General features: G+C 36.4%; 1 protein-coding gene across 2 annotated transcripts in view; it reads left to right on the top strand.

The window, feature by feature from the left end:
* The first annotated feature begins 2,174 nt into the window (after positions 1–2,174).
* The window catches only part of cables1 (Cdk5 and Abl enzyme substrate 1), a 34,887-nt gene continuing 10,305 nt past the window's right edge, over positions 2,175–26,756 (top strand). The window contains exons 1-5 of one of the 2 annotated variants that reach the window (XM_079820256.1): positions 2,260–2,962; positions 18,895–18,966; positions 21,053–21,145; positions 22,371–22,448; positions 26,451–26,556. In XM_079820256.1, the coding sequence (XP_079676382.1) occupies positions 2,415–2,962; positions 18,895–18,966; positions 21,053–21,145; positions 22,371–22,448; positions 26,451–26,556 (897 nt within the window). In that variant the 5' untranslated portion in view covers positions 2,260–2,414. Of the gene's footprint in view, positions 2,963–18,894; positions 18,967–21,052; positions 21,146–22,370; positions 22,449–26,450; positions 26,557–26,756 lie in introns of both variants that reach the window. The other variant, XM_079820257.1, reaches the window with a different exon arrangement.

Here is a 26,756-nt window from a genome sequence, read left to right as displayed (position 1 = left end):
ACAATAACAAGTTCCTGATCTTCATTTAGGAGCTTTCCTCTGCCCCCTGAGGGAGGTAGACGTTGAATCCTTAGACAGACAAATTACAGTTAGGGACCCGAGGCATACAGTCACTGTAATACATGGTCAAATTATTTACACTTTGCAGTAGGAGAAGCCCTTATGCAATATCCTACCTGTTGGTTTCTTGAAAAATCTGGATAATGGATGCCACTGTGTCTCGGCTGAGATTGGGCTGTACTCGTTCACCAGCCTCTCTGTATGATAGCCTGTGGTTTATGACATGGTCTATGATAGTAGCTATTATTTTATCGGTTACCCTAATACTGGCCCTTCTTTGAGCGCCCCCATGCATTCTACCTCCTCAATCTCTACCTTGCCCTTGTCCAGGAATTCCTCTCCCTTGCTCTTGTCCCATTCCTCTCCCTTGTCCTGGTACTCATCTTCTTCCCTCATGCAGACCTTTTTCTGACTTTCTTTGTGTTGCTCTATATTGTTCCTTTTTCACACAAGAGCAGCCCAAATAGGCCCTCTTTTACTGTATGGTCATGTGATTGAAAGAACATCAAGACCTGAACAATTCCTAGATGGGAATCAGCTGTGATTTATATATTTGCACAAATTCAATTAGCTGTTCATCAGTTTCAATTCTCAATATGAACAGCTGTTTACCTTGACTTTAGCCAATAAGGTTAGGGTTTAGAACAAGGTGTTATCTGTTCTGACATACAGTGTTAAAGTATTGGTAAATTTGGCAGTAAATATCCATTGTTTTGGTATTGGTTAAGCTTGTGTGTAAAAGAAGTTCAAGAATTTTAAATTTGTGTTAACTATATGCATTTTGTGTAAAAGCAACAATAAATGTGTTAATTGTATAGCCTACACAGACAGATGTTGTGCTAACTGTGTTAAGAGTTTAGGAAATGTGTTAAAAGTATTGAAAAAATTGTCATAGCGCTGTAAAGTGGACAGTGAGTGTTTACCCGACATTTAACTTTATTAACCACTAGATGGAGCTGTGACGTTGAAAATAACTGCGATCAAACAGTCTCTAAGTGCAACTAGGAAGTTACAGTCAGTAAAAATGTATTCTTGTATTACATTTTGCCATCAATTTCGTCATTCATTTCAGTTTAGGTAGTTAAGTTTAATAACAAGTTGGAGCTAAACTGTGCAGGTTACGTTGGACATCCCTGGTTTAAAGCGTACACTTGTGAAAAAGAAGTGCACTTAGTTGTGTTGAATGTGCATTTGTAAAGGTAGCCTACTTCAAATCTTAAAGTATACACTATTGTTTAAAGTCTGTATTGCAGATCAATGTAGGCTAATATTAATTGTATAAAGGCTATGTACGAGTGTAGCCTAGACTGTCATGGCTGTTTCTTAACACACTTACATTTTTTAAGTGCATTTTGTAATAATTTCAAATGAAATGTTTCACTTTAAAGTATATTAAACTATTGTTTTAATAATCATGGTTTAAATTAGGCTACACTTATGATATCTTTAACATATACTAAAGCACATGTAATTAAAGTACTTTATTATAACTTGTGTGTTGTGTTATTAAATATTACATTTAAAGTCAATATATTTAAAATATATAGCCTTCTAAATTGACACTTCGTCGTAATGACAAAATAAGTTTTCAATTAATTCTATACAGGTAAATACTTAAGCTTAAACTGAAATTTCCTGCATGCATAATGTAAAGAATTATGTAAAGAATACCCAAGTTCAAATTCAATGTGTTTAAACGTTTTAATAAGGGAGCAGTCTATTGCCCTTGCCAGTTTGTTTTGATTGTCTATGAACTAGAATCCTCACATAAAATGCACTGGTGCAAAACATTTTAGGGGTGAATTGTAATGTTATTTAAACGCAAAATAGCGATATCTAAAGGGCATCAAGATCTCGTGCTACTTAGGACTGTTCGTACCTAAAATGTTTACTTCTATGTAATTTTTAATGTCCTGTCCAAGTAGCTTAAAAGGGCGGAAAAAAAATGAGGGCGGGGTTGGAACACGCAGGCTGTGTTTCAAAATGTAGTGAGCCTCCTAATTTAGACAACATCTTTTAGCATAGAGGGCGTGTTCAGAATTGTAGAATTTTGAACTGAATTCCGAAAGCGCTAGGAATGCTGTCTAGGTAGGCGTCTCAAGACGTTTTGGAGCACTGCCTCGTTCTAATGAATCCCCATTGGTCAGACCAATGCTCCTGCTGCCACAATACTGCACACACGTGACCCAGCTTCTCTGTACACACACACACACACACACACACACACACACACAGTAAAACACAGCAGGCACTTAAAAGCCAACGCCATGGCGTTTTGACCACCAATTTCACCCCACATCCAAACAATCACCATGAACCCTCTCCGTTGACAAACACGCATTCTCCCACGCGTAATGGCGAGCGCGCTGCAGCTGAAGCACTCCAGTTTGGAGCACACACGGAAGCGCGTAATAGATCCACGACGGAGACAAGCTGCACTCTCATTCCTCAGCAACATCTCTCTGGACGGACGACCCGTGCAGGATGACGGGGAGAGCCAGACCGAGGATGAGGACAGCTCGAGGACTAGACAGAGCCTGGTTTCTGCAGTGGGCCAGCAGGCATTGGCCGCGGCAGCGAACCAGGCTCTCAGCAGTGCCCGAGCTGCTGGTTTCATGGCTGGGATCACGGGTCCCAGCACGGCCTCTGCTGCTGCTGCTGCTCCTCCTCCTCCTCCTCCAGCATGCGGTGCGGATGCGGAGGGGGATGTGTGCGGCGCTCAGGTGCTCCAGTCCGTGTTCAGCTCCCCCTTTTCAGCAGTGCCACCGGCTACGAGAGGGAGACTACAGACGTACACTCAGGGAATCCTGCCTGTGTCCTATTCAAGGCAGTCCAGCCAGAACTACTGCTGTCTAGAGGGAGGGCAGATAGCCAACTCTGCCCTGGAGCTGCAGAGATCCAGGTAACCTTATTGTATTGAGCTGCGGACACGTCATTAATTACAACACAAGTTATTAACATGCAAGTTGTTAATTTGTGTTATTTAGTACTATGCAAGTATAGCCTACTAACAAAGCTAATCCAGTAAACTGAGCTCACTTGGAGGAATGCATTGATATTGATATGAATAAATATTCTGTTAGTGGGGCAGCACTTGCAAAATGCAACAAAAAAATTAACAACAATAGGTATACTGATTAAAAGCAGGCCCTTTTGATCAGTATACCTATTGTTGTTAATTTTTTTGTTGCATTTTGCATTTTGCTTCTTATTTAAAGGGTCGGTTCAACCAAAAATTATGTAATTGATTACACACCCTCATTTCGCTCCAAACCTGTGCGACTTTCATTCGTCTTCAGAACACAAATAAAGATCTTTTTAATAAAATCTGAGCGATTTCTGTCCCTCCATTGACAGCTACGCAACTACCACTTTGACGCTTCAAAAAGTTCATAAAGAGATTGTGAAACGAATCCATATTAATATAAGTCCAAATTTTCTGAATGCACACGATCGCATTATATTATCAAGAGATTTAATTTAGGCTTTTATTCACTTAAAACATAAACATTCATCAACTCACACATTAATTGTAAACAGAAGCTCATGCATGCTGCACGTGCGAGAACCAATGAGGTTCATTCTCGTGTTACACAGTTTGAGCTTCAGCGAGACCCAATGAGGTTAATTCTCCTGTTACGCACCACGTTTGAGCTTCCGCGAGAACCAATGAGATTAATTATCCTGTTATGCAGCAAGTTTGAGCTTCTTCAAGAACCAGTGAGGTTCATTCTAGTGTGTTACGCAGAACGTTTGAGTTTCTGCAAGAAGCTATGAGGTTAATTATCGTGTTACGCAGCACGTTTGAGCTTCCTCAAGAACCAATGAGGTTAATTTTCGTGTTAAGCAGCACGTTTGAGCTTCCACGAGAACCAATGAGGTTCATTCTTGTTACGCAGCACGTTTGAGCTTCGACGAGAACCAATGAGGTTCATTCTCGTGTTACGCAGCACGTTTGAGCATCTGCAAGAACCAATGAGGTTCATTCTCGTGTTACGCAGCACGTTTGAGCATCTGCAAGAACCAATGAGGTTCATTCTCGTGTTACGCAGCTTGTTTGACCTGCCTCAAGAACCAATGAGGGTAATCCTCGTGTTACACAGCACGTTTGAACTTCTGCAAGAACCAATGAGGTTTGTTCTCACGCATCAAGCTGGTTCAGTGGAGCTTCTTGTTTATGTTTGCTGATCAATGTGAATAAAAGACTAAATTAAATCTGTTCATTATATATAACAGTCTCTTCAGAAAATTGAATAAACTGCTCAATTGATATGGCTTAGATTTACGATCTCTATTAACTTTTTGAAGCATCAAAGTGGTATTTTCTTGCTGTCAATGGAGGAGGGACAGAAAACAAATTTTTGTTCCAAAGATGAACAAAAGTCTTACGGGTTTGGAACAACACAAGGGTGAGTAATTAATGACAGAATTAAAATTTTTGGGTGAACTAACCCTTTAATGTTTTGAATATTATGGCATTTGTGCATTTGTAATTATGTCATAAGTGTCTAAATAGTTTTTGAAGGGAAAACACAATTCTTTATTAATAATAATAATAATAATAATAATAATAATAATAATGTAAAATAGTAATAGACCCACAAAGTACTAAAATTTGCACTTACATTGCAGCATAATATTGTAAAAAACAGTTATAGTTTTCAAACTCTAGAAATCCAGACAATACAGTACATCAAATGTATACCTGTGTAGTTGATTCCACGTTATATTAGGTGTCTTTAACTACTATGTTCTTTGTACATTGTATTGTACTGCAAAAGTGTTTCATAGTGTTGCTATTGAGGTGTTAAATTGAGGTATATTCGTAGAGGAATACACATTATAAAAAGCTGTGAAGTGAGGGATTACCTAGACTTTATTGAAAGAGGAGATTAGCTGCCATTGAACTAATGGCCCCATTACAGACATTAAACACAATCCCTGAAAAAATAAACCAATCAATAAACTCCATTCAGACTTTTCTACAGTACATCATTCATTAATATCCTAAGTGACCTGCATTCTTTCTGTGGTGGATACTGCTGATGACACGTTTGTATGGGGGAATTTCTCAGTTCAGCTCATTTGTAGTGGGACCAAAACATTTAAACAAGACTTTAAAAGAGTTCTTTAAATCTAGATTAAAATACTTTTAGTTAATCAGCTATGGTTTATTTGGTTCATTTACTTATAAGGGTCATCTAAAAGCAGTAGTAGCAGATATATATATATATATATATATAGAATATTTTTTTTAATTTTTTATATTTCCTCATATTCTGAACTATTAAGATGTGAAGATCCCCTAATGTGGCCCTTAAAACTCTTCAACACAAACACAGCCAGTATCTCTAAAGTCCCGGTATCATATACCCGTATTTAGAATGGTCATAGTGACACGTGTGTCTAATCAGAGATGAGCAGGTGGTGACACTGAAGTGTTTGCCAGGCACATTACTTTCACTTCCAACCAGCATAACCACAACATTTCAATCTCAGCCAAACAGCCACAGTGCTAGGGCCTTTTGCTCTAACTGTTGCTTCAGAGGCATGCAAAGCACAACCAAATCTACACTCATTAACGTCGGGTTACAGGATCGCTTACTTTCTCTTTCTAGCATGCATCACACACACATATCTTCTGCACCTCCTTTGTGTGCTTTAATCTGAACATATCAACATGCTGTAATACGAGACTCTAGAGGCCATGCATGCAAGTTGGGCGTCCTTTGTTCAGTTGTTTTGTTATTGAGCCAGAGAGACAGCAGGGAATGTTTTTGTGAATATAGGTAGTATGTAGTCTTGTGCTATTTTCTTTGTTGTTTGTTCAGGAAAGTGGACGTACAACATATTACAAAAATGGATTCAATGCACAACTAGCTGTTTTAGTACTTCACTGGGGCACTGAACTGACCTGAAACCTAATTCTTGCTTCATTTAATGATTACATGTCTCCTGTTGGTTATGTTGTGCAAGGTGGGTCAAAATGCACTTCATGACCTAACATCTACATGAACTGGTTTTCTCCAAACTAATACAATATTTCTGAATTATTCTGACAAGGGTTCATCAGTAAAATGTTTAAAGGTCAGATCAGATAAAAAAAAAAAACGTTTAAAGGTACACTTATGTAACTTTTGGCGCTCTTGCAGTTAATAAACAAAACTGCATGTGTCTTGCGGAAGAACACTGTAGCCGGAGCTACTTCTCTCTGTTTATGTATATGACGAGTCACGCAGGTACTGGGATACTCTGCAGCGGTTGGCGTCCCATCCAGCCTAAAATAGTCCGAATATAAATGCTTATTATATGTGTATCGTAGTGATTCAGTATAAGACAAAAACACGGTTTGGAAGATTAATCTCATTTTATACATTTTGGGTTACACTTTATTTTAAGGTGCCTTTGTTACACTGTAATTATTATACATTTAATTTTACATTTGATGAAGTACACATACTTACTATAGGGTTAGGATTGAGTTTGGTTTAGTGTTAGTTGCATGTAATTATGCATAGTTTATAGTTATTATTATACGCTGTAAACACTAATGCTCAAAATACTTAATTGGTTTGAGTTGGACAAACTTAAATTAAACAAAATAGATCAGTTAAATGAACTGTTATGAGTGTTTAGAACTTCTTTTGAGTTCACAGAACTGACATACGTGACCCTGAACCTCAAAACCAGTCATAAGTTGTAGGGTTTGTGGCAATAGCCAACAATGGTATGGGTCAAAATGATAGATTTTTATTTTATGCCAAAAATCATTAGGAAATTAAGTAAAGATAATATTCCATGAAGATATTTTGTAAATGTCCTGCTTTAAATATATCAATTTATTATTAGTAGAAATATACATGGCTAAGGACTTCATTTGGACAGCTTTAAAGGCAATTTTCTCAATACTTTTTTTTTGTACCCTCAGATTCCAGATTTTCAAATAGTTGTATCTCGGTCAAACATCCTATCCTAACAAACCATACATCAATGGAACGTTTATTTATTCAGTGTTCAGATGACGTATGACATTGATAAAATATGACTGGTTTTGCGGTCCAAGGTCACATATTTCAAGTAAACTGAACTGTTTCATCATTTTGAGTTGAATGAACTAATTTTCATTCATTAAAACTAAATTAAGTTGAACTGAAACTGGGCTGGGATTTTTTTTCCCAGCATGCTTTGTCCAGGGCACGCGAAAGGGAGAATAGATGCTAAAATTAAGTGTTATATAATTTGTTTTGTTTGTGTGCAAGATTAATTGGAAGGGAGATTTAGTAGTGATTATTTTTATGCTAATGTAGAAGAGTTTCTGTTAATGTGGGTGTTTGGAGAGTTACCATCATGGTGACAAGTGGCACCTTCTGCTTGATTTGAGAGCAGGTAAGTTACGTGTTTAAAGTTGCTGTACTCATTCAATAAGTGCTATACCATGCTATTTTTAACATGTAAGCAAATAAGAAGTTGGCATTTTCTGAATTAGTTTGTTATACCTAGTAAGGTATGTTGAGAGAATATGATCATTTTAAATGCATAAATTAGTGTACTCAAATATTTCAAGTTAAGAACAATGTATGAGGACAAAATAAAAAGCTTACTTAAACTGAGTTTCTTAACTTAAAAAAAATAATCAAAGTTTGAGTTCTGACAACTTATTATGGCTTGCAGTGAAGTACATAACTCGTTTGATTTGCAAGAACTCCAAATAAAAAAGTTAATTAACTAAACCTTTTATGTTAATTGCTACCAAAATATATCTTAGTATAATGATTCATACTGTTAAAAAAGTATTGTAAAAGTAGTCCATATTACTTTGTGTTGTATTTATTTATTTTTTATTTTTTTTAAGGCCATTGGATATCTTTCTTTGATGAACAGACAGAAAGTGTAAGCAGTTATTTGCTCAAAATCTGTATCCTTGGACTGTATGATAATAGCTTTGTGGTGAATGAATTGTTGTTATAAAGAAATATTACTTAAAGAAAATGGCAGCACAACTTCTATGCAACTTTTCTTATTTAGCTTCAAGATGAAGTTGCCATATTTAAGCTAGCCATATTTGTTGTCAGGACAGTTGTATTATCACACCTGCTGACCTCAATAATTCACACATATGTGTACTTTTTCTTAAAGGTGAAGTGTGTTATTTAAGCCACCAAAAGAATAGGAAGAATGATGATTGTTTTCAAACATGTTTCCCGAACAATCCCCTCGCTTAACATCAGTTCAACTAAAAAGGGTAGTCACAAACTAATATCTTCATCTTAGCATGTTTACACTTTTCAGAGGAAGCAACCTACAAATACAAACCTAACACTGTAAAAAAAGTATTGCAATATTAACAGTAAAAGTTGGTAAAAAATGTAACTGGTTCCCTTACTATATACAATAAGAAACTGAAATAAATCAAATGTCATTTTACTTTTAATTATAGTGCAATTGTAAATTGACATTGCCAGAATTCCCTGTGTAATCATTCACATTTTATGTTTTTTTATTATTATTGAAATAACTGATTCTCTTCAGTTTTTTTTTTTAAATCAGTTACATTAGTGGTAGGATTTTATGTTACACATTATGCTGTTAAATTAATCTTTATGGCATTATTTTAGTGTGTGTTAACTTGATATTGTTTTATATTTGTATGTACCTTCTATATAGTATTTTCTTCACAACCGTGTAGGAAGACGCATCATAGCCATATTCCAGGATGACAATGTCAATATTCATCAGGCTCAGACTGTGAAAGAATGGTTGGGAGGGAGCATGAAGAATCATGAATGTCTTTGGGGTGTGCTGGAGGAGACTTTACAGAGTGCTGGACTCTTGCATTGGCAATACAAGATCTTGACCAAACATTGATGGAAATAACATCACAACATGTATTTCATCCTGGAATATGGCCATGATGTCTCTTCCTACGTGGTTGTTTAAGAAATGAAAAGCTACACACTCCGTTAATTAGGGTTAAAAGAACTGTTGCTAAACATATAACATGTTAGAAACACAAAAATGACTGCAATAATGTAATATATCAAAGAGAGGTTCTAAACAAATCTTGGTTGTATATTATATTACATATAAAAAATTATATATTACATGCGCATATATTCAATTTATATGATATAACATGGAAGAAAATACTGTACATTTTAGATTTAAATAAATATGTAAATTTCAATCTGTAAAGCCTAAACTGTTGCTACTGTATTTTAGCGTTAAATTCCTGGCAACTACAGCAGTTTTTTTTTTTTTTACCGTATTTTTTTGTTTTTTTGCACTGTATAGTCGTCTCTGCATATTAAGCTCAGATAGGAGAAAGTATTTTAACAATTACATACTTGAGCTTTAAACAGTGTGGGACTTGTTCTAAATGGGCAGCTGCTGGAAACAAACACAGGTTCCAGGCAGGATGCCCAGTCTCTGCCCTGACTCCGTTCCCCCTCCTTCCTACACTCCACTCCCTGCTTCTGACCTCCACTTCCTCTCCCAGACCCCCTCCTGCATGGGCTGCCACTTTCCACCAGGAAGACCGAAACCTTTAGATGCGCTGCCAAGAGCAGCCTGTGAAGAGAGACTGTGCAGAGTAGTCGTGTCTCTCATGTCAGTGCTGGCACATGCCTCCGAAAACAAAACGAATGCACACACACACACCCTATACGATCCTGTTCTTCAGGGCCTTCTGTATACCAGACGGTCTGTCTTAATTGGGCGGTCCAGACAAAAGCATTATTGCAACCCAGTCAGGTCTCACTGTGTGGAAAGTGTGGTGTTACGTAATACTTGAGCGCTCTCTAATGGGTGGCTATACATCTGTGTAAATGGCCTGTATTTTGGTGCTGACTAAATCTTGCCTCACAATTGCAACAGTCCTCCAAGACAATGAAGTATAGCACTCTAAACATTGCAAGTGTTTAGCAATAGTTTACAATAATACTGTATTCATAGTTTTACTGGGAAATCAATACAGTACAAGTCTTTTCCTGCATCAGCAGAACAAATTACTGAAGAAAAAGAAAGCAAAATAATCAGTGTTGTGAAAAACAGGTGTAACATTTTTGTCTTTCCATTATGGGGATTAGTATTCTGTAGCCTTTGATTGGGTACGTAGCCCTAATTTAGATATATTATTTTTGTCCCAGCAGCAGTAACTATTGTTACATCATTTCATAATCGTGTTCACTATCAAGTCAGTTTTCGTTATAGAGTAAAACTTAGTGTTACAGTACGGAAACTTAAATCCAGGAATATACTGTGAATTTATTTTAGAGCACAGATAAAAAGAGGACATTCTTCAGAAACTCTGAACATTTATGATTTACTTTGTCCTAAAGATCTTTGGTTGTTCTTTTTCCACATATTGTGAAATCCTTTAAGCATTGCACCTAACTTATTCCTAACAAAACATTGACATTTCTTCCAGAGTCGTTATTGGATGTGTTCCATAACCATTGAAACAAGCCATGTTTTGGATGGACCATGTCCTTTTCCTTTTGTATTGTGTGGTTAGCTGGCATTTCTGAAAGATTATGTGGACATTTTTTCCCAGTGAAATAAATGGAGTCGGAATAAGGTTTGAAACCAAACCGTAAAAATATTGGATGTGGTGGAAATTGCTGCCAGGCAAATGTTTGCCACGACATGATTTAAAAAAAACAAAAAACATGGGCTGTTGTGGCTTGTTGCAGTGCGTTTATACTGAGAATTTTCAGGAACAAAGGACTTTTACAGGATTAGATCCTACAGGTCACTTAAAACAATGAATGGTGCTATTTTGAAAATTGAGGTAAAGGAAATGCTGTTGTGTATGGCAAGCAAATGTGGCAGAAATAAAGGATGGGTTTTCAAGTCCTATAAACTTTATGTATTATTTTGTTAATTACCAATGCTATTATGTTTTGCTGGCAAATGGCTTTTGTTGTAAATGAAAAAGCTTAACAATGCCACTGCTAAACCTGGTAAATATGATCTAAGGTGGCTGTAAAAATAAATTTGCAATGTTTATCCTTTTGATCTTTTATTTCAAAATGCGCAAGCAACTAACATTTCATTGAAGTAAAAGAATTGAAAGTAGGGGGTAAATCACACTATGAAATAAATGCTTTTCTCCAAAACACGTTGGTCATAATTATTGGCACCCCTAAAAAAAATTATGAGTAAAATATTCTTTTTTAGCACACCAGGGGGACTATGGACATGAAATTGTCTAGCTATGACTTGTTTCACAGGAGTATAAATATGAGGAAACAAAAAAGCCAAATTACCTTAATCATCCATTAGAATGAGTTAAATCAAAGAATATAGTTCTGATGTTCAACTAAAGATTGTTGAGCCTCACAAAATAGAAGGTGGCTGTAAGAAAATAGCTAAAGAATTGAAAATTAACATTTTCACCATCAGGGCAATAATTAAGAAGTTCCAATTAACTTAAGATGTTACGAAATCTGCCTGGTAGAGGACGTGTGTCTATATTGTCCTAATGCACGGTGAGGAGGAGAGTTTGAGTGGACAAAGACTCTCCAAGGATCACAGATGGAGAATTGCAGAGATTAGTTGAGTCTTGGGGTCAGAAAACCTTTAACAAAATCTAACAGCCCCTATAAATCACCATAAGTTGTTTGGGAGCGTTTCAAGAAAAATCTCCCTTGCTCATCCAAAAACAAACTCCAGCATATTCAGTTGTCAGATACAACATGGAAGTTCAAACGGGACCTGGTTCTGTGGTCAGATTAAACTAAAAAAAGAGCTTTTTGGCAGAAAAAACACCAGATGTGTTTGTGGGTCCAAACGGGGACAAAAAAGTACCCCATGCTAGGCATGTGCCGGTATCAAATTTTCATGTTGCGATTAATTGCTGAAGCTTTTATCACGGTATACGGTATTATCACGATATTGAAATAAGTTGCAAAAAAAAGTAAAGTGTGTGATTGAACAACAGTCAGAACATATTCAAACAATATCTAGGGCATGTAATTTAGTCCAGATTAAAATATAAAATGCAAGTTTGAAAATGAATAGCCTTAAGTCTTTAAGTATTATGTATAAGGTTATGTGATTACTGGGGAAACGGCTGCATTTCTGCTGTTCCGTCAGCGCCCTCTGCTGTCGAAGAATGAATGTGCACTTCAGCGTGTCTCCTCATTCCGCCATGTGCTCGGCTCATGCACGGTCTATTTACATCAGTGCGCCTTCCTCTTTGACATGTTTTTCATTTTAAACGGTTGATGGGTAAAGTATTCTTAAAATTCATTCTAAAAATCGGAATAATTCGTAATAAATAATTATTCACGGTATTTTGAAGTGCCCACGATAACAATATTGTGCATGTTCATTATTGCGGTATATCGTATTACCGTTTACCGGCACATGTCTACCCCATGCCCATGGTTAAATGCAGGATCTTTAATGTTGTGGGCCTATTTTTTTTGCTGGAGGTCCTGGACATCTTGTTCAGATACATGGTATCATGAATTCTAGCAAATACCAACAGATAAAAAATCTCAACCTGACCACTTCTGCTAGAAATCTTATAATGTGCCGTGGTTGGATCTTCCATCAGGACAATGATCCAAAACAAGCATCAAAATCAACACAAAAATGTGTCACTGAACACAAAATGAATCTTCTACCATGGTTGTCCCAGTCCTCTGACTTGAACCCTATAGAAAATTAGTGGGGTGATCTGAAGAGAAGAAGCACCAACATGGATCTGGGAATCTGAAGGATCTGGAGAGATTCTGTATGAAGGAATGGTCTCTGATCTCTTGTCAGGTGTTCTCCAAACTCATCAGGCAGAAGACTCAGAACTGTTATCTTGGCAAAAGGGGGTTGCAAAAAGTATTTAATAAAAGGGTGCCAATAATTATGGGCAACATGTTTTGGAGAAAAGCATTTATTTCATAATGTGATTTACCCCCCACTTTCAATTCTTTTACTTCACTGAAAGGTTAGATTTTTGCTCTTTTTTTAAATAAAAGATCAAAAGGATAAACATTGCAGATTTATGTTTTACATCATATTTGGTCAGGGATGCCAATAATTATGACCACAACTGTATATATGTATTGTGGACTTGTTAAGCTTTACAAACTTGTAAAGATCGGGGCTCAGAGAAAATCCCGAGCTTCCCACACTATTTACGACATTACAGAGCTGCATGATTCTGGATAAATTGAGAATTTTTTGTTTCAAAAGAGATCACAAATCTCACATTCTGAACAGAAAACTAAACTAAATAACATGACATTTTCTAGGGGTTCTGACAAAATGTTAATGCTGCAGTCTATTTAATGTTTAATTAATTTGAATGAATCTTTTTTTTTTTTTAAATCGGCTTGAGTGAATGATTCAATGACTCATAAATACTTCACATTTGTTTCATTACTGGATGAATCAGCATTTCTGAACGAATCCTTTGAATGAATGATTTAAGGACAAATAAATTTTTAACAGTGGTGGCAACAATGTAATCGATACAATCGTTATTTGAAGCGCCAAGTTACTTCGGTACACCGAAGTCAAAGGCTAAACACGTAATGCTTGAGTACATGTAGTCACCGTTTTCGCAGATTCGCCTTTTTTGGGGTTTGCCCGGGATTGGTGATGGTATAGTTTCCAAACCATTTCATGGTTTGCGTTCTCCGGCCACCAGGTGCTGTTGCTGTGCGGATGGGCGTCCGGAACGCATTGGGGGTTTTATGTTTTAGCTGAGGATGGTGTTGTTTAAGTGGCACCAAATTAAATAACTAATCCGTTTTTACAACAGAAATTAATCAATCAAAAACGTACTTTAGCCTTTTCCTAAAGCAAAATTAATTTCCTATTATCACTGTAAAGCTGCTTTGAAGCCATCTGTGTTGTAAAAAGCACTATATAAATTAAGGTGACTTGACGTTCGGTACATACCTCAGTTTGGGGGTCATGGTTCGACACGAGTTCGGTACATCAGGAAAAGGCATCAAATCCCCAATGCTAGGTTTCTTTTCATCTATTTTGAACAGACAGTAGTGCAAATTACAGTTTGTTCCACCTAGCTGCATTTAGTCCCCCCAAGGTAGTGCAGCCTCCATTAGTGTATTGAGCACTAAAAATAAAATATTTAAGGAATTGTTGATTTATTACTGTAATTAGATTGACCAATGCAGTGCAGTAAAATGCTACAGCTGTTTTCAAAATTAACTGCTTACACTGTCATTTTTTTGCGCGTGAGAGTGTATTAACATCCGGTGACAGTGGTGGATGCAAGTTCAATATTACACTTTTTCAAGAAATCACAGAAAGATGAGTGGAGAAGGTGCATAGATCGTCTCTTCTTCTCCATTTCCTGTTGTGGTGGTTCGCAAACAGCATTGCATTACCATGCGCCCCCTTCTAGATTGGAGTGTGGATCGCCTGTGACTCACTGTATTCGTCGTTGAACGATGTTGGTTTGGGACGAATACATGTACCGTTACACCCCTACTAGATTGTTAGGGGTGTGATGAAACACGAGACAAGACAGAACACGAGATTGGGTTCACAAGAACGAGACGAGACAAGATACACAGTATTTTTAAGAAATCCTCAATGACGAAATACATGACCTGAAAATAGTCTGCAGGTGCATTTTTGAAATGTTTAACTCATCATTGTAATGAATGTCATTTCAGTTCTACTTTCTGAGTATGAATTATCATATGCAGTAAAAGACAACAATATAGCACTTTAAAAGGTTTTGCCACAAACTCAACCGACTGGCTTCTCTCCTGTAGGCTATGATTGTTTCTTCAAACCTTACTGTACATGATTTATGAGCTTCTACAACTTTTGACCTCCCAACTGAACTATTTTCCACAAATTGATTATAGATATTAAGTGCACACAACAAGTGCAACCATAACCATAATCAAAGTACTATCTCAATATTCAAATTGCAAATAGAGACCAAACTTTTCTTCAAGCATGATACAGAGCTAAGAGATAACTAGCTAAGATATCTTTCATATTGGGAGATATTCGCATGCATGATCAGGGAGCCGCTTTCAAAAACCAGGGTGTTGAAATCGCGTTTGAATGTGCGCTTGCGGTTACTTTCACACATACTCTGTGAATAGGGAGTGGTGGTGCTGAACGGGCATTTTACAAGATAAGACATTTGTCAGATGCTTCTGTTGCGCAATGAATTCTCCGCCACAGTTCTGCAGTCATCTCGTCCCGTGATCAGTGCTGCACACTACGTACGACTTGAACAGCTTGTGCTGGATGAGCTGGATGAAATTGAAGCGACCGTTATCCACCTGATTAAAATTGTTTTTTATTTCTATAAAAAGTAAAATGACAGTGGAGGCGTAATGTAAATGTAGTGGTGGCATATTCTATTCTATAAATTTGTTGGTGCGTTGCTATTTTCAGGCAACTGAAAACAGCTGTATTATTTTTTATATTTAAAGGGCGCTATAGGCAGGTGCACATGCACAACACACGTAAACTCCTTGTTATTCACACAAAGGGACGCACAGCAGCACACAAACATGCAAATATTAAAAATAAAAGGATTACAATGTAAACGATTGTTGTGGTGTACATAAAAATAAAAATGCCTATGTCATAATGGATAGTTATTGCAATGAAATGAAATTGGCTAATTATTTGACCAATCGTGGCAATACACACATGTATTCAAACTGACTCATCAGGTTGAGGGTGTCCATATTCCACCATGTAAATAGCAAATCTGCCATGGTGCAAGCACACCTGTCTTTTAAAGGGAATGGGACTCTGATTGGTTTATTGCACGATACGCCCCAAAACACACGCCCATGACTCATTAAGAGACTAGGTACAACCCTTTTGGGCCATCCATCGTTAAACTATCAAAAGTGGATTCAGACACGCCTTAAGTGCACCTGCGCCATGCGCTTCAGACCATGCACTCAGATTGTTAAAATAGGGCCCAATGACTTGAATGCACCATCTAACTATGAGTGGATGAAGCTTGTAATTTCCTAGTATAGATAAACTGTGTAAAAATCTTTGCTATAGCCTTGTAGATTGACAAGCCTTTCATAAACATTAGACGTGTTGTTTATTGATGTTTTGACTGAAGTTATATAGTTTGGTCTGAGCATTGTTTTCTTACCATTCCAATGCTGTTAGGAATAATCACCCAGAACACTCAGCCCTGTTTTTCATTTAGAACAGAAAGCAGCGTGTAGTGCTGGTGGGTTTGAACGATTTTGGGGAACACAGCACCATACCCTGCATACCTTGAAGCCTTGCATTTTAAGACTAGAGTATGTTGTGTTTCCTTAAGAATGTGACCAAACTGACAGTGTTGAATTACACTAGAGGGAGGTTTATTTAGGTTGTCATGTAGAGTACGTTTAAGGTGGTGTTGTGGGCAGCCTGTGCTGGATTTGGTGCTCTCTGGTGTCATTGTACAATGCACGTTCTGCTGGTGAAGTGGCTTTTTTCAGTTGCTTCTTACGAAAACATCCTGTGAGAGTCAAGGCTTACCTTACATATATGTTGATGTATCTTCTGTTGAGCACTACTCACAGGCATTCATCTGATTATTCCACCTCTCTTGCCAAGTGTTCATTTAACCGTCATTGCCCAGAGTGACCCTAATGTTGCGTTCCGTTTACCTCAGAAGAGGGATGTCTGTGCTGGGAATGATGTCACACACGAGTTGAATGCATTCCTGTAAAGAGGTTTAAAAAAAAAAGATGGACGCATCCAGGCAAACCTTTGTTGCTTGCTTTTCCGTAATACAAACATGTAAAAAAGCAGTATTTTGCACAGATAATGCCAAAGTATCATGTCTACAAATAGAGGTTGGATAGTATGCGTATATGTGTATGTGTATGAGTATAGATAGTGTGCATCAATGATTTTGAGGGTCTGTTCTAGGGATGCCACAATACTCAATATAATATTGAACCGTTCGGTACGGCATTCACGGTTTAATACGCAATGTGAATTGCGTTGTTTTCGTTTGGCATTTAATTAATTATTTTTCTACAAATTCTATCATTTGCCTCCATCCCAATACTGAACAACGCAACATACATTCCCATCACACGTTAGTGGTGGAGTTATACTCACGGAACACTATAGTTATTCACAATCACCAAAGTTCATTATTTGCATGCGTTTTACAGCCTTGCCGGTTAAACATGTTCTAAACTCTTGGTTGCACAATGGAGCAATCATTTTGCAAACCGCACATTTTTTTCTTTGAGACTGGAGTCAGTATGATTTATTTTTTAAAAGAAGAAATGAATACTTTTATTTAGCAAGGATGCGTTAAATTGACAAATGGAACTTAATAGAAAGAAGAGTTGAATGAGTTGAATGAACTCATATATATACAGTGTACTTTCACAGTAGTCACACTCTTATCAGGTGTCTGTTATTGGTCTGATTTCAGAGCTCTTTTGGCAGGAACACAAGCATTCATCAGCCCACGTTTCTACTGATACAGGTCTTTGCAACAAGGAGCTGCTATCTGCTCTCGAAAAGCAAAAATGAAGAACTTGAGCTCAGAGTGTGTGAAAAACAGCTTATGATAATGTCTTGAAATAGAAACAAGTGCTGCTTATGAGGCCTTTTCTCAATCTCCCTGCTGTGTTGAACCTTATCAGCAGACTAATAGATGTTCCTCATTACCTCAGCCTGTGAGAAGGAATGTGTTATGTGAAAATGTAACTGAAATCTTTGCTGGAGCTGTGACTTATCCTCTTACAGGGGCTTGTTTCTGGAACATTCTGTGCGTGATCTCATATTACATCAGGAAAAAAGTCGAACACAACAGGTTTGGTATTGATGGGAATCTTAGCCTGGATTTGAAGTAATGCTCTGATGTTGTGCTCAACCAAGCTTTGTTTGGCAACTTGCTAATTCTTAAGTTGGTTATATGTTTGACTCAATAGGTGGTGTGAGAAATGCTGTGCTATTTTTGTACATGAGCCTATTGTGTGGCAACGACTGTTGTAAATTAATTGTTGAGTGTGTAGTTTAATCATGGCACATGTAATGCCTGCTACAGACTGTGAGATTTCAGCAATCCTATAAGATCATTACAAATCACACAGTACAACATGGATCTAATAAACTTGGGTACGACATGCATGTAGACTGTTCGATGATGACACCTATTGAATCATAGGCTACGACGCAAGTTAGCATAGAATAATACAACATTTTCAGCATGCGCTAGTGGTAAAGAAATAGAGCAAGATGATTTTGGCAATTGTGGTTTTTATGTGCGATTGAAAAAAGAGGAGAATATGGACGTGGTCATGGCTAGGGAAAAGAGGCCAACTTGGCATGCCAATTTTGAAAATGGAGCTTGAGTTAAGTAGGTTTAAGTTTTAGCACCATGTCTTGTTGATCAATATGCCACTTCATGTGTCATTTTTATTGGCTAGTCAGTTGTCAGGTTGTAGCAGCAAACACACTGTGAGATCATCATGCTAAATTTCTTTGATCACAAGACCGTGACAATGGCCATCTTAGAACCTCTCTCACTGTACGACATAAGACCACCACTTAGGAGCCACGACCACAGAAATGGCTACTATTGGTCTGGGACAGCTCAAAATCATACAATGTGTACCGGACATGAGACCAACATTAAAACACCAAAATTGAGGCATTGATTAGCTAGGGTTCAAGTCTTGCCTGCAATATTCCCTATTCCAATTCCATCAAAAGTAGTGAAATGTTCTCACATTTATGTCATTCAAGGAATATATAAAAATGTGACCTTATTACTGCAAGTTTAAGTTCATGACTATTATTTTAATGAATGGAGCAGAACAAAATCTCACTGTTGTTGTTCATTTGCAGGCGAAGACTAATATCCCAGCGTTCTTCACTGGAGACTCTTGAAGATATTGAGGAAAATGCCCCTCTACGCAGGTATTACCAGTAGGAAAATGATTGTTTTGTGCAGAAACTTCTCAACAGCTAGAGACAATGTGATAATTGTTTGATTCTGCCCAATTTTGGTTAATTAATACTTGGGTTACCCATCTAATTATTCCATCAGTTAACATTAGATGCATCTTTTTACTTTTAAAAGTGATTTTCGTGCTGTCCAATGTGATATTTGAAATTTGAAACATTTCACATAGCTTATATATAACACAACTGTTTTATTTAATCTTTAACGAAACATGATGTTATCATGCATCATGCCATAAGCAAAATTTTAGTTAAAAGAAAATGCCACCCTCTCCCTACGGCTTTCAAAATAAAAAAAATATAGTATTTAAAGGGGTCATGAACTGTGTTGTTTTATTGTTTTATGATGTTTCCTGGGGTGCACTTCACAAAATCGTCATAATTTATAAATAAAAGTCATTTTTCCTACCCTGATTTTAGCCCTCTGCTCTGAACGCTCTGTTTGAAGGGGCGCGTTTTTACTAGCTCTCATGGTTAACTAATCGTGAAAAGTGTTGCATTACATTTAGATCTAGGGCATTATATTTAGATTCGTTGAATAAAACGTGAGTCACTGATAAACGGGTCTCTTATAATCTCTCGCTGTTTGATTGACAGCTGCAGCGCTCGTTGCTCCAACGATTGCAAAGGGAGCTTTCTTTGAACGCTTTCTTTATAGAATTTAATCACTGTTAAATAATTTATTTTCATCCTACTAAGATAACGCAAGTTGACGTTTAGTCACTGGTTTGATTTACTGAAAAAAACAGACAAAGAACATCTGACTGTACATGAATCATTACATTTCAGATCAGGCATTCGAATTAACAGTTACTTACATGTTGCATTACTGTCGAGACCAGGCACTGTACAATATTTTGTAATCCGCAACGGCATGTTTATTGCTTATTAGCTCTGGTTTAACACTAGGCCTATGTTATATGCGCGAATCAATGGGCTGGGCTAAACAGGCAGTGATGAAGTAGGCTAGGCGTTGATCTTCTTCTGCTGAGCCGGTGTTTCACCACACTCGGATGTCACAGCCTGTCACATTCTGAGATCGAGCATTTGTTGGGCCTGGTGTCTATAAAAGCTTTTCTTTGACTAACAAGGAAGTTTTCAGCTCTGAAACTTACAGTACATTCTTATATCACGATGAACTTTTATATAGCAAAGGCTGAATGAAAAGTTGATTTCTCAATTCATGACCCCTTTTAACAAATTAAGAGTGAAAACAAAATAATTATCGTAACATAAGAAAAGAACGTGATCACAGCTAGTGGTTACGCAAGACATTCACAAAGTTGAGAGAAAAAGACCGCCTTCAGTTGTACATGTTTACACTAGAGAAAATTCCTAAAAGATCACAATTCTGGTCCAGGGAAAAGAGTGAAGAGCATCGGCGTCAGCCTTTTTTTGTTATATTTATCATTATTATTTATTTTAATTTACAGTAATTGTTACGTCCACTAGACAAACGGGGAGGTTTGTAACAAGTGGGGGCTCGTCCGGGATATGAAACTGGGACCTCTTGCAGCAAAAGCGAGAATCATACACTTAGACCAAATGCCTTCATTGTCACATTTAGCAGATTAGAGCTGGGCAATAATATAGTTTACATTTTGCGACGATGCAAGCAATCAAGCAGTTTTGATATGCCATATATTATATATCGCCCTACGTGAGTATACTGTACATAAGCGGGTAAAGCTGGATATACAAGTATCTTTCTGCTTAAGTACAGTATACTCGCATTAGGCAATATGTAATATATGGCATATCGCAACTGCTTGATTGCTTGTTTTATTTATATAAAGAGCTGGGCAATAATATAGTTAAATTTTGATAATGAAAAGCAAAAATAAAAAGTAAGGCAGTTATGATTTGCCATGCTATACTTTATGTGAGTGTACTTGATGCGGATTAAGTTGGATGTAACATTGATTATACTATGTAATTTTTGCAATGACATATACTAGCAAATTTCAGCTGCATTATTATTTATTGCCATCAGTGATTGTTTCTTTCATGAACAGTGTTGATGCTGCTTTGTTTCATCTAGATGCCGAACTTTATCTGGTTCACCCCGACCAAAGAGTTTCAAGAAGGTCCACTTCATCAAAAACATAAGACAACATGATATGCGCAATGGAAGGTATTCTTACATCTACCCAACAACCCACACACAGGCATCTTGCCGAGAACAGCACCCACACGTACCAAGTGTTGAGCGAAAGACTCCCCCTGAATTTGTCCATAGATTTTACAGATTTTATTACAAAATGATTTTCCTTTTTGATGAAATTTTCCCAGCATAATCATGGGCAAACATCATACTTCTTCCAATTTAATAAGGTCATGTCATTTGGGTCACCGTGATTGATTTCGTCAAGTAAGACGTGTTCCTGAATCAAAATATTTTGTTGATTCTGGAATAAAATTCATGTCTGAAAATGTAGTCCTAACCCTATTCCCTACTCCTTAACCCCACCCATAACTTATCCCTAAAATCAGAGGGAAATGATAGATGTAGAATCACCTAACCCTGGTTGTAATCCTAAACCTCAAATCTGATTTGTTGATTGCAATGTTGTTCCAGGATCAACAAAGATGTTGATCAAGGAACATGTTGTACTTGGTGAAATCACAATGCTTGTGTGTGTGTGTGTGTGTGTGCGTGCGCGCCCTACTATCATCTTAAAAGATCCTCTGGTATTTTAAGATAATAGCAGGGCAGATATTCTCTGAAACCCAAACATTTAAGGCATGTTATTAGCGGGTATTTATTATTATTTTATAGTGTGTTTGTTTGCCAGATGCTCTCTTTTATCTGAATGTGAATGTGAATGGGTGTGTTGGAAAACAACAGGTTGTGACCAGCATAGTTTTTTTGAGAAAATCTATGAAGTACACACATTTGCAATCTTCCAATGAAGTCACTGACTTTTGTTTTGTAAAGCTAACTGCAGTGTTTGATGTGTCGGAGAGCAGATTTTATTTTCAGCTGTGCTTTGATCCAACATTTATTTATTTTGTGCTTTAGATCAGTTATTAGCCGTTCATGAACTTCTGAAGGAAAAATAAGAACTTGAAAGCCTTGGCAGAATATTCCATTCTTAAATCCTTTGTTTGTAAATTTATTCAGTTTCTCAGTTGTCTCAGTCAGTTTTTAATTTACTTCAAAGAGTGTTCGCCTTTCTTTTTGTATTCTTTTTCTTATCTTTGTTGCGTATTCTTTCAAATACATTCCTACGTAATATATGACAAACTATTAAACATAATTTATTTACTGTTTATCTCTCTTATCTTTGCCTGTGGTCCTGACCTCTATATTGACAGAGTTCACTTAAATTAGTTTATGTATCATTTTGTCTTTATAGGATAGTCCTTATCAGTGGCAGAAGATCCTTCTATAGTGTTTTTTCTGTCCTGCCCTATCGAGATTGTAGCCAAACAGGGTATGTATTCTTCAGCATGCAAATCTTCTATTCACCATCAACCCTTCACTTTTCCCATCCTCTCATTTTATACTTTTTTCCCCTGGCCATTAATAAAGGGTCCAAAAAATAAACGTTTAGTATCATCCTTTTAAGTAATCATTAAAAAAACATTATGCCTCACGACAAGTATGTACGCCGAAAGTGTATTTTTTCATTTTTTATATAGTGTTCTTATTATTCAGTAGTTTTGGGCTCTATGCACGGATCGTTTGTATCAGTATTTCATAGCGGTCCAGATTTTTGGTAGTAGGTGTGTAATTTCAATTCAGAGAGATTGACCAACAAGCTTGGACATGCTTTATAGACCTCACCCTTGCTTTTTTCAATTATTTCCAGAACAGGCTTTTTTAACCCTGAATCTGCTGCTTTCAGCTTATTTATTTAAGATTTAATAAATCTTGTCATCTGCCTTGATATTTAACTTATAATGGGTTGTTTTTCTTACCTACATCTTGGCATTGCCTTCTTTCCCATTGTTTTAAGCTGAAGTGTGTAAATTATTTCTGTAATGTTTAAACCGTTTCTCCTGTGACAACTATAAGTAAGCTGTTTTAGGTTTATTTTAGTGCTTTCAAAGCGATTAATGACATCCAAAATAAAAGTTTGTTTACATAATATATGTGTGTGTGTGTGCTGTGTATAATTATGTATATATATATATATAAACACACACATGCATGTATATATTTAATAATTTTTTTTAACATTTCTTTATAATATATATATAATAATATATTAATATATATATAATATATATATATATATATATGCGCGCTAATATGTCTTAAATATATACATGTATGTGTGTGTATTCAAATATACATAATGATTATACACAGCACACACACACGCACACATATTATATAAACACATACTTTTATTTTGGATGCAATTAATCATGATTAATCGATTTGACAGCACTAGTTTATTTCCCTAAAAAAGTGCTGTGGTGGTGCATTAATCTGTTTGCTTGAGTATCCTGACCTACCCAGCACAGCTCAGCCAATTGTGTAAATTGAAGGCGGGACTTTGTTTGATTGACCATTAGAAGGTAGTGAAGTGTTCGGGAAACTTGTTTGAAAACCATTTGGTGACGCTAATAATTACATTTTTAAAACAGTTTGCTTTATAGAGTGTAGGCCTACTTAATTTTCTCTTTACGGAGTAAAAAATTTACAATTAATTGAGCATAAGTGGAAGACTCGTGGGTTGATGTCTTGTTTTCTAGTAACTTGAGGGCATCGCAGTCATTGGATTTATTACTATCTGAGATTAGGCTCTGTGGGGGATGGTGTTGATATTACCTAGAGTCCTGCATTTTATTCAGACTTTCATTTTATTAATAATGAATAACTACTGAACGTCTAGATGTTGCACTATTCATCATTCTATTCATTACAAAAGAACCCTGTTAATATTAATGATTTTACAAGATGCAATGAGACAAAGAATGAATACTTTTCAAAACACTGTATAATACAAAGGGCAGCGTTAAATCTATTTAAACCTTCTTTTTTATGGCTACACTTGCTTTTATTGATGTACAATGGACAATTGATAAAAGCTGTGTAGAGATAAAAGCATCAGTGCATTATAATATATATGGAATATGGAAAAATTCAGTCTCTTGCAAAAGTCTCAGACCCTTACAAAATGCATGATTGGTTAATTGAATTAAAGTTGAATTAAAAATGAACATGAATGTCAAAATGATGTTTGGTTAGTCCCTCTTTTGTTTTAATGGCAGTAAGAGCTGACATGAACTCAAACACTTGATATTCTAATGGAAGAAAATAAATCTGACATTGTCTACAAAGGCATAACATGGTTAATGTTACAAATTGACTTGGAGATTTTGATTAGAATGTAAGCATATTTGATTGATTTGACCTAGAAATGCAGAATTCTTCTTTGTTTTCAATGTAGTTTCAAACATTTGGACCCCATGTATATAGTGTTTTAATAACTGAGACCGCCCAGTTATGCTGTCAATAAGATGAATGGCAAGATTTGAATGGTCCATTGATGTTTTGGCTTGGCTGATTGGCAGTAAAGTGCACAGTATTGACAGAGCAGTCTATGTGGGGTTTTCCTGAATATAGTGCCAGTTAATGGACATGTTGTGCTTGCATCAGTGCCACCAGTGGACGAGGAGCGTAAGCTCCTCCTGTATTCCTGATTGAATGTTAACAAACGGAAACACAACGGTGATTCCTTGCCACCATCGCCTCTTTTTACTTTGGCTTGCTTAGTTGGGAACAGTAAATATTCAACTATATTACTGATCCGCCCGCATTGACACTATATGAGAACTGAACTGAACTGAGCTGGATTACATCACTGTTTCCTCCAGAGCGGCTGTACAGCCGAATCAAATTCTGTGGCATTATTTTTCTGTTAACACTGTGAAGCTGCTTTGAAACAATCTGCTTGGTAAAAAGCGCTATATAAATAAAGATGACTTGACTTGACTTGACATAAGGTTAATGTCAGCAAACTGAATGAACGAGTCAGGTGAACTGCTAATTAGTTATGGGACAGCCAAGAGTCTTTCTTATACACTGCGGATCTGGAGCTTGCCATGGACTCCTCCTGAAAATCTGGTTTTGTCTTTAAATATTTATTCAAAAACTCTCAAGGGCATCTGTTCATGTTAGTTCTTGCCTAATGCTTTTCCATTGACTGGGCTGTTTGAAGGGCTCCTATTACCTAATAACTGCTGTCTGTTATCCTCACGGGATCTGAGTTTATTGATGCTTTACTAAACATCTCACAAATACTGTGCTAATGCCTAGTTCTGCCTGTCCTCTACTAATTAGACTTTGCTTCTAAGTCTGCACATGAGTAAATTAGTGAGTCTGCAGTATTTTTGGTCTTAATTTAGGTGGTATTCAAGCTTCCATATTAAAATGGCCATTAAACCTGATTAGTTGGTCTGTCTCTTGAGTTTTGTTTCTCCTCTTTAGTAATACATTTTATGCATCAAAATTGTTTACAGATGCGCTAGATAATGTAATGTTTCTGCTTCATATCATCACATACCAGATAATCATCCAACCCTCTACTGTTTTGCAAACAGTGTCATGATGTTAGTAGAATTTATTTATATAATTAAGCTTAATCAACTTGTTGAATGACTTCAAAGTTATAGTCCATAACTGTGGCTTCTGGGTGCTTCTAACAGCTTTCTAGACACTTGGTTGGTTTTTCCTTTGAGGTAACTAAGCGCTAAAGAGTTTTAACTAACCCTCCTGCAGTTATTTTAGTAGCTATTATCTATTATTTAGCTATTATTTAGTAGCTGATATACTATTATAGTTTTTCTTAATGTTTTGAATTGCATTTTATTTCATTTTAATTGTAGTTAAAATTTTGCTATATACATATATTTTTTTATGTTTTTAATTTGTCTATATAGTTTTTATTATTTATTTTTATTATTAAAAAAATGAGAAATTTGCCTTGGTAACTAGCTGAAATAAAACAATTGTATTATTATTTTCATTTGTTTTTGTATATTTGATTATATTTCAGTTAATGTTTAGTTTATTTCAAGTAATGATTTAATGATTTGAATGGTTTTTATTTTAGCTAATGATAATAACCTCGCCTTCCTGAATTTAACACTGCTGTGATGCAATATTAAAATTGTATTAATTAATAAAAAAAATCCCCAAATTCTCCCCTTCACATCAGCTGTTGACAGCATACTTTTTTTATTAGTCCTGGATCCTGACAAACAAAATATGTATTTATGTGGCACAACAAAAACAAATGAAGTCAATTGCAAAAAAATAAATTGCAATATTATCAATAATTTAAAATTGTACATGTAATTTCAAATACCCTTTAACCATAATAAACAACAATGCATTATGGCAAATGTTGCAGCAGCAGGTTTGCCAGTACTGACTGCTGTGTGTGTGTGAGGGGCTCTGAGCTGTTCTCTTGCCCCAGCAGGGATGTGAAGGCAGAAAGCGGACGCCAGCGACACCCCTCGGGTGGCATAAGTGCCAAGGAGATGGTGATCGGCCTGGAGGGGGTTGAATTGGGTGCAGATGGCAAGGTGAGTGTACAAATGATAAATTTGTTTTGTAACTTTTTTTTAGTTTGTTCAAAAGTAAAACTAATTTAAATAATGAGTCAATACATCATCAATCCAACTTCCAAAGCATGTTTTTGTGCATGCTTTTTCTTACCCTTATTCACTATGGTAAACATATTATAAGTGTTTATATTTTAGATCTGTCAGAATGGTTTTCGCGG

This window comes from Gobio gobio, assembly GCF_949357685.1.
Source record: "Gobio gobio genome assembly, chromosome: 6".
Lineage (NCBI taxonomy): Eukaryota > Metazoa > Chordata > Actinopteri > Cypriniformes > Gobionidae > Gobio > Gobio gobio.
This window is presented reverse-complemented; position numbering and strand designations above follow the sequence as displayed.